Raw genomic sequence first — 15,171 nt, 5'->3', positions numbered from 1 at the left:
TTGAGGTCTATGATCAGTCCGCCCCTGCCTAGACCTATCTGTGCCAGGAGCCACCAGGTAATGTGTGCATGGTTGTGCTTCGTGTGTTACGTATGAAAGTAACCAAATGGGCCCTTTCTAATTGCTGCGCAGTTTGTAGAATTTGCCACGCAGTGATTGGTATACGTACACGTGTGTGTGAACTGTGTTTTTTCAGAGGAACCTCATACAGGAAACTGCAACTCAACCGTACTTGCTAGAACTTACTCCTACTGCGCTGTGGCATTCTATGCGGATGTCGAAGGGAGAATGCTGGGTGACAAGGACCCCGCAATATGTCCGTAAGTATAACAGGCATGACGCCGAAATCAATAATTTAAAAGTACAATATTGAAAATAAATCGTGTAAAAATCCACTTTCCGAAATAACTTTCCGAAATAACTTTTCAAAAATAGATTGTGTCAGTATCCACGGTGGTAAAATTACCTCGTAGGAATATACTTCACGAAATCAAGTCTTCAAAATAAATCCTTTCCGATTGGTAGACGGCCTAAGCTCCATACGTCCGCCTCGAAAAATAGTACGACTTGTCATACTTCGGAGGGCCTCAATATTCCCGGTTGCGAACTTCCCGGTTGCGAACTTCCCGATATCGAAATTCACGATATCGAAATTCACGGTCTCGTTTAAAAATCCGATGTCAGAAGTTAGCCGTTCAGCTTCACGAGTTTTCGATGTCTGTGATTGTGAACGTCGTTTTAGCGAATCCTAGTTTAGCGGCCGTTAAACTTAGAAGGGCGACACGTCGGAACAGCATATTGGTTAGCTTATTATCAAGTTAGTCCAAGTTAGTCCAAGTTCGGTGTTTGCATTTTCTGTCAGGTTAGTCTAAATTCGCTGTTGGCATTTTCCCGCGCGACTGCATTTTACACAGCTTATATACAATGGAGGGACCATGAAACATTTATGTCCGGCAGTCCATTCGCTAAATCGGCTTTCACAGTGAAGCTGAATGGTCAATTAGTGATATCGTATTTTCTTTGTTTCGAGACCGTGAATTTCGAGATGGGGCCCTTGTTTTTCCTGTACTCATACTCGCGTCGTCTTCTGCACTTTTGAGCTGGACGATTCAATTTTTCCGGCTCTTATTAGAAGACGCATCATTAATAATGGCATAAATATTCATAAATACATTCGAAGGTGCGTTGCATTGAAAATAACGTACGTATACGGCTCATACGGCTAACGTACGGTGTACGGCTTATTGCCTCCTTAAGCCTAACTACGATTTATTTTTGCAGTGGTTATTTTAAGGGCGTGGATTTTTAGTGATTGATTTCGGAAGGTGGATTTTCACGGATGTATTTTTAAACGTGGAATTTTTAATGCTTTATTTTTAATACTTTATTTTTAATACTTTATTTTTAAGGATTTATTTCGGCGTGCACCCGTATAGTACACGAAAATATACGCGGTTCTAAGAAGCGTAGTTCAAAAGTATTCCATTTTGAAGTTGCCCTGAGCAAAGGGTGGAAGACAGAAGATACAGCACGAGATCATACCACGAAGTGTTGCCTTCTCTCTTCCGCCCATTGTTCATCCACCGGCTCTCCTGCATCTATGCCATTCTGTCATCAGAAGCATGCCATTTGTCTATCTCTGCGCACAAGGTAGTTAGAGGGACAGAACATGTGAACGTTGATACTCAAAAGGTAGGAAATGTAGCGAGCCGGCGGCGAAGTATGAATGGGAACAGTCTCTGTCCGGAATATCGGCGGCTGTCGTCCTGAGGCTGTTCCCTTAATGCGAACGTTGAGGTTTATGTGCAACATCAACATGCGCAGCAACATGCGTAACATGCAAACTTTACAGGGACGGTCGCATCCGTTCCAGTCGATTTCCAGTGTCCTTTAATTCTTCGCGTACCACTCATCATGGTATCGAAACTCTCACGCCAAATACTGGTGTAGTTTCACAATTATTCGACGGTGTACACGACAAGGGCGTTGAGAGTATGCCGGAATTCCTTCTTTGGAAAAACGAGAAAACGTCATTCTGTATCCGACCGTGCGGGCGGCGCTTTTCCTCCTCCGCTTACGGAGTCACGTCACGCCGCCAGAGCTTCTGCAGCCGCGGAGGCGCCGCTGATCTTTAAAATTTGTTTAGCTAATGTAAGCACTTTTCGGACGAAAAAAAAAGAAGCTGGGTAGACTGTTGGCCGATGCCGAACAAAGTGGTATCGGTTTCATAGATGGATTTTCGGATGAGATCGTCCCTTTGAAGCGTGTATTGGGTAAATTTCTCTAATCCATCTCATCGTTGTCTGCATGAAGCGTTGGATTTGGATGGAATTCAGCAGTGGTGTAACGCATATGGTTATACGCTAGGAGCCCATGACTGTGTCGGGAAGCATTCTTCACCCGCTACCGTCACCAGCCTAATCCGTGCCAATACAAACCACTAGCTGATGTTAGCAATATTGTGCTGCAGTGCACCCCTTCACAAATATTGCAAGCAATTGGATATTTACAGCTATGCATATTATCATGTGTAAATACGCACGAGACGCCATGAGAAATACAGCAGACGAGAAATGCAAGCACACCACTGTGAGGTGAATCCCTCAAGTGAGAAGCTATTTCATGCCTTTCAACGCATCAGCATTACGTCCATGGCCATACCTTGGCCGCAGTCCTAGATGCGTGGAGCACAAACGTTCAATGCAGAGGGGACGTCGCGTTGTTTTCCAGTGAATTCCTGAGCATGCTCTACAAACAATAAGATGCGGAACAACGAATTGCGCTCATCACTGCACATATACTGTGATGTGAACATGTTTGACACAGGTGTGTCTGGTTGGGAGGCTAAATAGACGAACAGGTAACACCAACCAAAAATCCACAAAACGGGTTTCCCGACGTTTCGGAGCCGACTTGGCTCCTTCTTCAGGGGTGAACAAACTGGGCAGGAGCAGCCACTTTCTACGGTCTACCCAAAATCCACAAACCCGGCATACCCCTCCGACCCATTGTGGATTTCAGAACATCGCCGCTCCGAGCACTGGCCAACTACTTGCACAAGGTGTCCCCCCTAACCGGCAGGACGGAAACCTTTGTACGCAACTCCAGTGATTTCGTGGAACGTGCCTCATCCATATCTGTCAGCTCCGAGGAGTGTTTGGTTTCTTTCGATGCGGTGTCGCTCTTTACGAACGTGCCCGTACCGCTTGCTGTGACTGCCACAAGAACCGCCCTCCAAAAAGACCCCGATTTGAACACAAGGACTAGCCTCAACATCGACGAACTGTGCCGCCTCCTTGAGTTTTGTCTCTGTGCCACTTACTTTACATTCAAAGGAAACTTCTACAAGCAGAGCTCCGGTACAGCCATGGGTGCCTCGATATCCGTAACAGCTGCAAACCTCACAATGGAGTCCATAGAAGAGAGAACTTTACAATCATCGGACATAAAACCGAAAGTATGGACGACTGCTTCGCCATCCTAAAGAAAACGGACGTCGATAGGTTCTTGTCGCGCCTCAACGGCATCGAGCCATCGATACAGTTCACCCTGGAGCACGAGAAAGACAGCAGTTTGCCATTCCTCGATGTCCTTGTGAAGAGACAAGGAACGCACCTCAAGTTCACTGTGTACCGAAAGCCGACGCACAGCGGACGGTACCTACAATTTGATTCCCACCACCCGATGATAAGACCAGCCATAAGCCATAAGACGGCGGTCGTACCATCGCTTCTGTCTAGAGCGCGCAGAGTTTGTTCATCCGAGGCGGACAGGAGGCAGGAGGAAGCAGCAATACGGAAAGACTTGGAAAAGAATGGCTTCATGGCGAATCTCTTAATGGCAAAGAGCTTCATACGCAAGGTCGCCCGCCGTCAGTATTGCGACATCCGTCACCGCCCGCCTGGGACGGTCAACTCTGTCGTCCCTAACAAGCGCATTGCCGTTCCCTACGTAAAGGGGGTTAGTGAAGCCTTGGCACGTGTACTGAGGAAAGAGGGAATTCACGTCGCCCACAAACCCGTATCTACTATCGGCCACCGCATCCCACGCCCGGAGGACCGACTTCCCAGAACAAAAGCCCAAGGAGCTGTGTACAAAATCTCTTGCTCGATGTGCGATGCCGCTTACATTGGCGAAACAAAGAACTTTCAAGAGCGACTGCTTCAACACAAGAACGACGTACGTAAATCCGATGTAGAACGGAGCGCCTGGCCGAACATTGCGACGCCAGCGACCATGTGATCGACTTTGATAACGCCAATATCATTGACCTAGAGACTAATCTGACAAGGAGACTCTTCTTGGAATCCTGGCATATTCAGCTAACCCCGGGAAACATCAACCGATCCATTGGGACATTACTAGGGCCCGGAAGTTTAGGCACTAAAAATGGCGGAAATAGGCAGGCAATTAGGCCCTCAAAAACAACAAAATAGGCAATAAAGTACAAAAATAGGCACGCTAATCTGGTGCACTCTTTGGCTTTGTTGGTGCTTCAGAATGCTCCAACCAGGAAAAAAGGCCACGGTACCATAGAAGTTTTGACTCCTTGTACACTAATGCTGAGGCGGCCTATAGAACCACACAATACTGAACACTACTTTTAGTTATCCACCCTTGAAGATCTCCAGAGGCCAAGAAATGGCAAATATTTTGATCAAATATACATGAACCTCTTCTAGCAAACCAAGGTACTAAAGACAATCAAACTGAAAAAACAAATAAATAAAAAAGAACCGGAACAAAAGGCGCAAACACGCAGAAACGAAAAGCAAAATGCAGTTCACTCAGCGTGAGACTGAAAGGCGCGCTTGCACATCTACAAAAGGCTCCTATGGCATCTAAAAATGTTAAAGAAGGCTGCAATTCAATAGTCGATAAAAAGGTAGGCAACCCCCATAACGCCGCATTTAGGCGTTTATAGGCATTTATAGGCAAATGCCTAAAATGCCGGGTCCTAGACATTACCTATACGGCTTACGTCAACGGCCTGCGACACATCATCCACAATCAACGCCCCCAAGTGTTCCCGATTTCGCCTCCTACAGTATAAAAGAAGCTGCTCCTGCCCAGTTTGTTCACCCCTGAAGAAGTTTTGTTGAAGTTGTAGTTTTTGGGATAGCAAGCCTCCCCCAGGATGGCTAACATTCCCTAACCAGGGACGGTCTCGTACACCCTGGCCCATCCACAAAGCGTACCATTCGATTCCTCATTGCTGAAAACGTAATACTGTGAATTCGCTCGTCCAGAATCGTCACGGTTATTAAATAAACGAATTAAGTTGATAAGAACAGCGCCAGCACATTGCGATTTCTGTTGGCAACAGCGATATCCGCTACGATGGCAGACCGCTTATTGGATGAACAAATCGTCTGCTCTCGCGCCTTTTTGCAGCGGTGAGAGCAGACGACTTCCAAAAGGTGCTCGAGGATCACGGCGACGGCAATAAATTTGCTGCATGTGGTCTGGTCAAACGAAAGACGCGTATTGTAAAATGTGGCCGAACAACAATGTCAATACGTCTCGCATCTTCATTTCGAGCGCGGGAGTTTACGTGGATGACTCCACCTAATAAAGGCAGTTGACGGTTATTTACTAACTTGTCTCGTATCGTTCGGTATTTTGAGCACTTCTAGTTCGTCTTACCTGCGAAAAAGAATATTAAGTATGGAAGTGGTGGAAACGTAGCCCGGGTGTATAACAACTCTTTTGTCGACGACAATGTGACGAAAGTGGATATAGAAAAGCACCTGTTGGGACTCACATACTCGAAGCATCTTCAACAAAAGGTCTGATTGTCACACGCGTGCGTGTACTCCGCACGTTTCGTTCACGATGCATATGAGGTGAGAGACGTTCTGCGAGCACGATATGTAAGGGACGGCGCCTGACGCAGCTCAAACTAAAAGATGTCGACTGTCACGCAGTCAACTGTTAGCGGCAACGGTGTCCAAAGAACTGGATACGTGCAGTATTGAAATGTAGGTGTTAAGGAAGACGACATGATTGCAGGGATACGGGAGCTCGTGAGCTTCCGCCCTCGATCTTCTCTTCCGCCATTACTGTCATTAAAAGGTTTGCCACCGATCCTTACGGACGTCTCCTGCTTCCTTATACACTGGTGCCGAAACCCGGGACTCGCTGGGTCAGCTTACGACTAGGAAGCATTGAGGAGGCTATAAGGGCGCACCGACTCTCATCGCTGGTAAGGAAATGGAGGATCTTGATCGCATAAGGAAATTTCGAAGTCAGGCCAGGTCGTCAATAACCCGAACGGTGAACGATCTGAAGACGCTTTTGACTACGACCCCTCTTCCCAGAGAGCAACTGAAGCAAACCTTGACGGTTCTGGAAACGAAGTGGGCTACCTTGAAAGAAAAGGACCGAGAGGTTCAGGGTCTCATACCGGAGGAATTGATAGAGAGCGAGTGTAATTCCTGCGATCAATACCTCGAGTCAGTCTCTGCGATCAAGTTCCAAGTGTGTTCCGCGCTAGACTCCACGACCGCATCCCGATCTTTGGCTCCCGCAAGTGACGGCGTTGCTACGGGACCTCGACGATCCTCCTCAGGAGATCGGAGTCCGGCTACCGGAGTCACTCTACCGAAGCTGCGGATCGACACCTTTAGCGGCGACCTATCTAAATGGCAGGGGTTCTGGGACCAGTTCCGTGCGAGTATTCATGAAAACGAACGTCTCACTGATGTCAACAAGCTGAAGTACCTGGTTTCTCTCGTTTCTGGGCCAGCAGCCCGTGCCATTGAAGGTCTCTCAATTAGCGATGAGAACTACACGACTGCCGTGGACATACTTCAGAAGCGATTTGGGAAGGACGACCTTGTGACCGAAAACATGGGGCGCCTTTTCGAGCTCAGGACTGTTCGGTCCAGCACCGACGTAAAGGGGTTGCGTGAGCTCCACGAGACTGTTACAGTGCGCATCAGAAACCTAGAGAGCCTAAATGTTACGACAGCACAATACGCAATTCCGCTTCGGCAGGTCATCTTGAAGAAGATTCCTAGAGACCTCGAAATGGACTTCTACCGAACCAAGGACAAAGGCAAGGACACCAACGGCGACTCTTTATCATCCCTACTAGATTTCCTGGAGAATGAGATTGAATGTCGCGAACGAGCCCGAAGGGAGGGAGATGACGTTCCCAAGCGCAGGGAGCCGACCCCAGCCTCTGCATCTTCGCTGACAGCAACCGCGTCGTCTGTCTCAGATCCAGTACCTGCAATAGCTGCCCCAAGCACTCCTACGTGTGTGCTTTGCAAGTCCGGACAGCATCGATTGGAGGGATGCACTGCTGGTTTGAGCCCTGAGGAAGTACGACTGATCCTGCGCCGGGAGGGCAGGTGTTTCCTTTGCGGACGACGGTCGCACATATCGAAGGATTGCAGGGTAAGGCGGGTCTTGCAGTGTGATCGCTGCCATAGACGTAATCTTACTCAGCTGTGCCTCGGAGTCAACTCATCCAGCACTGAGCAGTCCCCGCAGTCGTCTCAGTCTACAGCACAAGACTCGTCGACGGTGCATGCGTTTACGGGAACTGTTGTGACGTCTCTTTCTTCATCCTCTGCCGTTTTGCCAGGCGCGGCAGTCCTTCTGCAAACAGCCAAGGTGTGGATTGAAGGAACTGATGGCCGGAGAAGTCTCGCACGCATACTTCTGGATGGCAGCAGCCAACGCAGTTTTATTCGACAGGATATGTCGACGAAGCTCGGATGTACACTGCTTCGATCCGAAGATTTGCATGTTGGGGCCCTTGGAAACACGGCGTCAAGCTGCACGAAGTATCGATGCGTGCGGGTTGTCTTGCGCAGCCAATTTTCGGCATCATGTATGGCAATCGAGGCGGTTGAATACCCCGACATCTGCTCCGATGGATTGCCTGTTCTCGATTCGCACTCAGCGCAACACGTCAAGAATATGGGTCTACAGCTTGCTGACGAGCCCTCATCTCCCACCGATATTTCATTATTGATTGGAGCGGACTTTTATTGGGGAGTTGTGACTGGAGCAACCGCCCGTTTGTCAGATTACCTGGTGGCAGTTGGACGATTCAAGGCTCAGGCAGGAATGCCAGCGGTGGCCACTGTCACATCCCGTCGGTTCATGTTCTCCATGTTGAGGTGCACCAGGAAGATACCAACGTCATCGACCAGCAACTCTCCGCCTTTTGGGAGTTAGAGCATTTGGGCATAATTGATCGCCATCAGTCCGACTCCGACGGTGACACTGTCCTGCGCAAGTTCTGGTCCACAGCGCAGTTGTTAAACGGTCGTTACACCGTGCGCTTGCCTTGGAAGTCGGAAGCGCCTGAAGCATTGGGTGACAACAAGAAGCTGGCGGTCCAGAGGCTGGATAGTACCATCAAACGATTACGGAGAGACCAAACGTTGCTGGAAGAATACGATTCCACCATACGTCAGTATTTGCGTCTTCAACACGCTGAACGGGTCCTACAACCGGAGTTGGTGGCCGGGCCTCTCTATTATATGCCGCACCACGCAGTCATCCGAAGGGACCGCGAGACAACAAAGGTTCGAATTGTGTTTGATGCCTCGTCGAAGGCTCAAGGTTCTCTCTCTCTCAACGAAGCTCTTCACGCCGGCCCTAACCTTAACCCTGACGTGCTGCAATTGCTGTTGCGGTTTCGATCTTATCACGTGGCTCTCACAGCGGATATAGAGAAGGCGTTTTTACAGATCGTGCTGGACAGTGTTGACCGAGATTGTTTGCGTTTTCTGTGGTATGCCACGACGCCACGGGCAGGCGAACCGCTGCCCCCAGTAGAAATTTGGCGCATGACACGAGTGCCTTTTGGAGCCAAGTCCAGTCCCTTTCTTCTCGCTGCCACTATACGCCACCACCTGAGAGCAGCAGAAGAGACATACCCACGCACGGCGTCCTTACTTTCCAGCCATTTATATGTGGACGACCTCGTTGTTGGTATGCCATCGCCGGAAGAGGCACTTACTGTTTACCACGAGTCGCGGCAAATCTTCCGCGACGCGGGCATGAAACTGGTTAAGTGGACGAGCAATGATGCTCATCTCCGGGCTACCTTCGACGCCGATGGGACAGGAAGTTCGACCACGTCGCCACTAAGGAAGGTCCTAGGAATTGTTTGGGATATCGAGACAGATGAAATTCGGTATCCGTTGAAGTCAATATCGGAGTTCCTAGAGCAACGGTCGAATACCAAACGGTATGTACTGCAAGCAGTGGCTCGCATTTATGATCCCTTGGGCTACGTGGCGCCTTTCGTGTTGACAGCCAAGATTTTGCTACAACGAATTTGGCTCTCCAAGATGAGTTGGGACGAAGAACTACCAGAAGACCTGATGGGAGTGTGGTCGTCTTGGTGCCAGCAGGTGCCTTTATTGTCTCGCGTCTCTTTACCACGGCGGCTCGGCGGGAAGATGTCGGAGGGCAGCATCGCGCTGCATATGTTTTGCGACGCGAGTCCGCGAGCATACGGTGCGGCCGCATACCTGGTGACGCTCGACAGGGGCGGTCATTACAGTGCGGATCTTCTTTTGGCAAAGTCTCGGGTGGCCCCGGTCAAAACGGTCTCCTTACCGAGACTCGAGTTAATGGGTGCCGTCATCGCGACCAGGCTTATGAGATTCTTACAGACGACGTTATCTCTGTCCACCGTACCCACTGTGTTATGGACGGTCTCTGAGATAACACTCTACTGAATTTACGGATCGACGAACGACTGGAAACCTTTTGTACAGAACCGGGTGTCGGAGATACGGGCTGGTACGGATCCTAGTCAGTGGCGCCACTGCCCCGGAAAAGAAAATCCCGCGGATCTTCTCACGAGAGGCACTTCATGCCTCCAATTGCTGAGCAACAGTGTATGGTGGCAGGGGCCCTCGTGGCTTATGGATCAAAAGTCTTGGCCTCCAGCATGGCGTACTCCGGATGAACCCTGCGTCGAGGTACGAAACGAAACAAAGGCCCAGACGGCGTGCTGCGTACCCATCTTGGCTACTACTACCCTAATGGATGTTGCCAAATACAGTTCGCTCCACCGGCTGCTGAGAGTTACCGCTTGGGTGTCAAGATTCCTGCACAACTGTAGGCATACCACAGCCGAAAGGAGGGGACCTTTGACGGCCGCCGAGGTAGTTGCAGCGGAAACATACTGGGTCACAGCGGCACAGCGTCAAAATTTCGGTTCTCATACCGCGGTGCACAAGTCCTTACAAAATGTGTCTGTCTTCCATGATGACGATGGCGTTCTCCGTTTGACGGGCCGCCTTCAGTACAGCGATTTTGAAGAAACCCAGAGGCATCCCATCGTCATTCCCGCTGACCACCCGTTCACCGCTCTTTTAGTTTTCCGGGCTCATGTCAGGCTTCTGCATGCTGGAGTTCAGGAGACACTCGCCGCGCTTCGGGAAGAGTACTGGGTTCTCCGTGGTCGTCAGGCTGTGAAGAGGATCCTAAATGGATGTCGCACTTGCCGACGAGCAAAGGTTCAGGCGTGCACAGAAGTTACCGCTCCGCTACCACGAGACCGCTTGTCACAGTCCGCACCATTTGAAGTGACAGGCACCGATTTTGCGGGTCCACTGTACTACAAGTGTTCAAAAGGCGGCGGAAGAAAGTGCTACATCCTGATTTTTACCTGTGCCGTCACTAGGGCTGTTCACCTAGAGCTGACGAAATCTATGTCTACCGAGGATTTCCTAATGGCTCTTAGAAGGTTCGTATCAAGACGGGGCGTACCCGCCACTATATATTCAGACCATTTTCGGACATTCAAGCGAGCCAGTCGCGAACTCACCCCTGCCTGGTTGTCACAAAACGCTCAGGCAAACGTATTCTTGACTGCACGACGGATCACCTGGAAATTCATAGTGGAGCGAGGAGCATGGTGGGGCGGGTTTTGGGAACGCCTGATTCGCAGTACCAAAACCTGCCTGCGTACAGTCCTGGGTCGAAGCGCCCTCCGCTACGAAGAACTCTCTACCGTTCTCACAGTGGTGGAGGCGGTGATGAATTCTCGGCCTCTGACGTATCTGTCCGAAGATCCAGACGACCTTTCTGCCGTCACGCCGTCACACTTTCTGATTGGGCAAAGGCTCACCGCGCTTCCGTGTCGCGAACCCGAAGCAGGAACAACATCTACAGCGCAACAGTTGAGACGACGGTGGATGTATCGGGAAGAATTGACTCATCAATGCTGGAAGAAGTGGGTTAAAACGTACATCCTCCTCCTGAGATCGGCCAACGTCTGCAAGCCCGTACCATCACACAGCGTCGCCGTCGGGGACCTAGTACTCATTGCTGCAGAGTCAAGGCCGCGAACATCGTGGCCTCTAGGACGTGTGAGTCACCTAACACAGAGCCCAGATGGAAGGGTTAGATCCTGTAGAATCAACTTGCCAGGAGGGAAAACCGTAAGCCGGCCAGTACAACTTCTCTACAAATTGGAAGCTGACTGACTTGTACTTCCGCGCCGGGGAGTGTTAAGGAAGACGACAGGATTGCAGGGATACGGGAGCTCGTGAGCTTCCGCCCTCGATCTTCTCTTCCGCCATTACTGTCATTAAAAGGTTTGCCACCGATCCTTACGGACGTCTCCTGCTTCCTTATACAGTAGGTATTACTTCGTTGATAATAGCCAAAAGTGATGTGTACAGAAATTGTCGGCACCGCACGAAACGGCAGTCCCGCGTACCTCGGTAGTATTGCGAGAAGGAAGTGCTTGATCCAGCAGCTACATCAGTTTGTTTTGCATATAGCCTCTCTAAGGTATTATCCCTACCGGAGCAGTATATCGCCAAACTATGCTCAATAATGTTGTCTTGTACCCCTTCAGTAGCTGACACTAACTGATGAAAGTGGCACTCCTTCCTGTGCCAGAATCAACACCTATTAATGGGTCACAAATATAACAACTCCAATTCGCAGGCTTCGCAGCTCTATTTAATTTTTCCCTGCACATTGCTGATGTTAGAAAAGTATTGCATAATATAAATATGTAAGTTATAATCCACAAATCAGTGTTGTGGTTATATGATGTTCAAGCAGCAAAAGACAAGACAACTTTGTTGACAGGACAGGACGACAGGTTGCTCAGAGCTTGCTGCTTGAACATCATTATGACTACCCGATACCAACAACCCAATTTTAACACAATTGGTCAGTGCTGTGGACGTACATTACAATAAGGGACAGTAAAAGATGACTGCATAAACACTCAACTTCCGCAACCTTTATATTCAACGTGCTGGACATGTTAGTCTGCAACCCCTGATAGCGAATCAAAATGTGAGCCAGTATGGGCTCATGAACACACCGGTGCAGCATGAGCAACAATAAGCCAGACGACATGTAAACATGTTGCAAACCGCTGTTCCATCTTACAAATCTGTCATGGACGTCTAGGTATTTTTGATATTTTTGAAAGTTTTTAAACATTTCCAAATCTTTTATATTCAACGTGCTGGACACCTTAGTGTGCAACCCCTGACACAATCAAAATCTGAGTCAGTATGGGCTCGTGAACACACCGGTGTAACATGAGCAACAAAAAGCCAGACGACATGTAAACATGTTGCAAACCGCTGTTCCATCTTACAAATTTGTCATGGATGTCTAGGTATTTTTGATATTTTTCAAAGTTTTTAAACATTTCCACATCTTTTATATTCAATGTGCTGGACATCTTAGTGTGCAACCCCTGACATAATCAAAATCTGAGCCAGTATGGGCTCATGAACACACCGGTGTAACATGAGCAACAATAAGCCAGACGACATGTAAGCATGTTGCAAACCGCTGTTCCATCTTACAAATTTGTCATGGACGTCTAGGTATTTTTGATATTTTTGAAAGTTTTTAAACATTTCCACATCTTTTATATTCAACGTGCTGGACATCTTAGTGTGCAACCCCTGACACAATCAAAATCTGAGTCAGTATGGGCTCGTGAACACACCGGTGTAACATGAGCAAAAATAAGCCAGACGACACGTAAACATGTTGCAAACCGCTGTTCCATCTTACAAATTTGTCATGGGCGTCTAGGTATTTTTGATATTTTTGAAAGTTTTTAAACATTTCCAAATCTTTTATATTCAACGTGCTGGACATCTTAGTGTGCAACCCCTGACACAATCAAAATGTGAGCCAGTATGGGCTCATGAACACACCGGTGTAGCATGAGCAACAATAAGCCAGACGACATGTAAACATGTTGCAAACCGCTGTTCCATCTTACAAATTTGTGATGGACGTCTAGGTATTTTTGAAAGTTTTCAAACATTTCCAAATCTTTTATATTCAACGTGCTGGACATCTTAGTGTGCAACCCCTGACACAATCAAAATCTGAGCCAGTATGGGATTATGAACACACCGGTGTAGCATGAGCAAAAATACGGCTGTTCCATCTTGCACATTCGTAATGCACGTCTAGGTATTTTTGATATGAAATATTATAATCATCAATGATGATAAGGGCTTATTCGATGCAGAAGCATGGTCTTTGATGCAGATATGTTGGATGGTCCTGAAAAGGGCTTTTTTTTCATAGGCCAGGGGTAATTGAAGACGTTGACGTAGATCAGGTTATCCTTGATTTTGACATTTGCTCCAGGTGTAATGACATGCATGGAAAGCCTTCACTTATCACGTTGACAACCTCCTGCCGCTTGCGGGAATGGATAGAGAGAGCACCTTTCCTCAGCAGTCTATCGAAGTTCTGATACATATGACGAAATGCCCAAATCTGAAATTTTGCATAACGTACCATGAAACACACATTTTTATATGCAAATAAAAAGCTGCGCAACAAAAACAAACCTTACAACGCCATGTGTACGTGACGGATCGAAACAGGTTCCGGATTGTGCGCACAACACATGCTGGTATTGGCGAGCAATGGCTACACACACACACACCTGCAATGTTTGTACAATTTAGAATGGTGTCACGATCAGGCGGAACATATATACGCAAAACAGTGCGCTTTTATGGATGAGTCTTACCTGTCAATCGATTCCGGATCATCCACTACTTTCACTGGCTAACCACGTTGCTGTGGCAAAGGGTCAGTAGCTAAAGGTTCATTGACGTCCCCGGTTCTTCAATCGATCGGCGCCGATGAGCTCATCTTCACCGCTTAGTGACAGGGACCCGTCACTATCGCTAAATTTGCTATCAGACATTACGACGTCGCGCGTGACAACTTCCAAGCGCAAAGCGCATACACCTCCGACTGTATTGTGCATTGCGCTTCGGTCGCCCAATGGGCGACCTGCCACCATAAATACCATAACCACGTCACATGTGACGTTGCATGAGAGGGAGTTGAATCCACCTGCGATGTCCGTCGTCTGCTGTCACGGCATATTCCTTCAAATTTCTCGAAAACCACTTCGTTGTTCTGGTTGAAACTTCGCGACTGTGTTTCTGTAGCACTCTTGAATATAATTTGAGCTAAGTTTCGGAATCGCTCGATCTGTACGAGACCGTCCCTCTCCGAAACGTCGGGAAACCCGTTTTGTGGATTTTTTGGTTGGTGTTACTTGTTCGTCTATACTATACTGTGATGTTCTCGACACGCCGATATTACCGATGTACGACGTGTTTTGGGACCTGATCCTAGTAATGACATCCATGGTCTGCTGTCCCATGCACTGAACAATCCGAAGGCGTCCCGGTCGCCTCGACAGTGACGTCTATAATTAGCCGATCCCTTCCATGCTGTTTTACAAGGACATTATATTGCTATTGTATTGTGTTGTTCCTGTTTTGCAGGATAGCACACGAATTCCTGAACTGCAGCGAACAGGCAGTGCGAGCCACACAATGCACTGCGACGGGTTTCAGGACCCCTATGAACTACTTCACAGGAGTTCTGCTTCAAAAGTACGATTCGTTGTGTAGACTTCACATCATTCCTCCGGGCCCCGTGCCGCCGCCAATTCCTACGAACCAGCCAGGTAAGGTTCACTTTCAGTGCACTATCGTGCACGTGCACGTGGTCTATCGTGTTCGCCACCGTAGTGTGCTTCCCAGACTTTATGCTGTAATGATGTAAATATGCAATGCTGACCCTGTAAGGGATGTCTCGTCCTTGCCATTGTTCGTTGCGGGCCTATAGTTCACAGTAGGCCGCGGCCGTACTTTTCTTCGTTAG

At 48.5% G+C, this 15,171-nt stretch overlaps 1 protein-coding gene across 1 annotated transcript in view; it reads left to right on the top strand.

Annotated features, from left to right (window-relative positions):
- The window catches only part of LOC135378164 (uncharacterized), a 115,841-nt gene that overhangs the window by 62,621 nt on the left and 38,049 nt on the right, over positions 1-15,171 (top strand). The window contains exons 21-22 of the mRNA XM_064611082.1: positions 197-320; positions 14,790-14,974. Of these exons, the coding sequence (XP_064467152.1) occupies positions 197-320; positions 14,790-14,974 (309 nt within the window). The remainder of the gene's footprint in view (positions 1-196; positions 321-14,789; positions 14,975-15,171) is intronic.

Source organism: Ornithodoros turicata, chromosome 1 (genome assembly GCF_037126465.1).
Source record: "Ornithodoros turicata isolate Travis chromosome 1, ASM3712646v1, whole genome shotgun sequence".
Lineage (NCBI taxonomy): Eukaryota > Metazoa > Arthropoda > Arachnida > Ixodida > Argasidae > Ornithodoros > Ornithodoros turicata.
The sequence above is the reverse complement of the archived record's forward strand: the minus strand, read 5'-3'. Positions and strand labels throughout refer to the sequence as shown.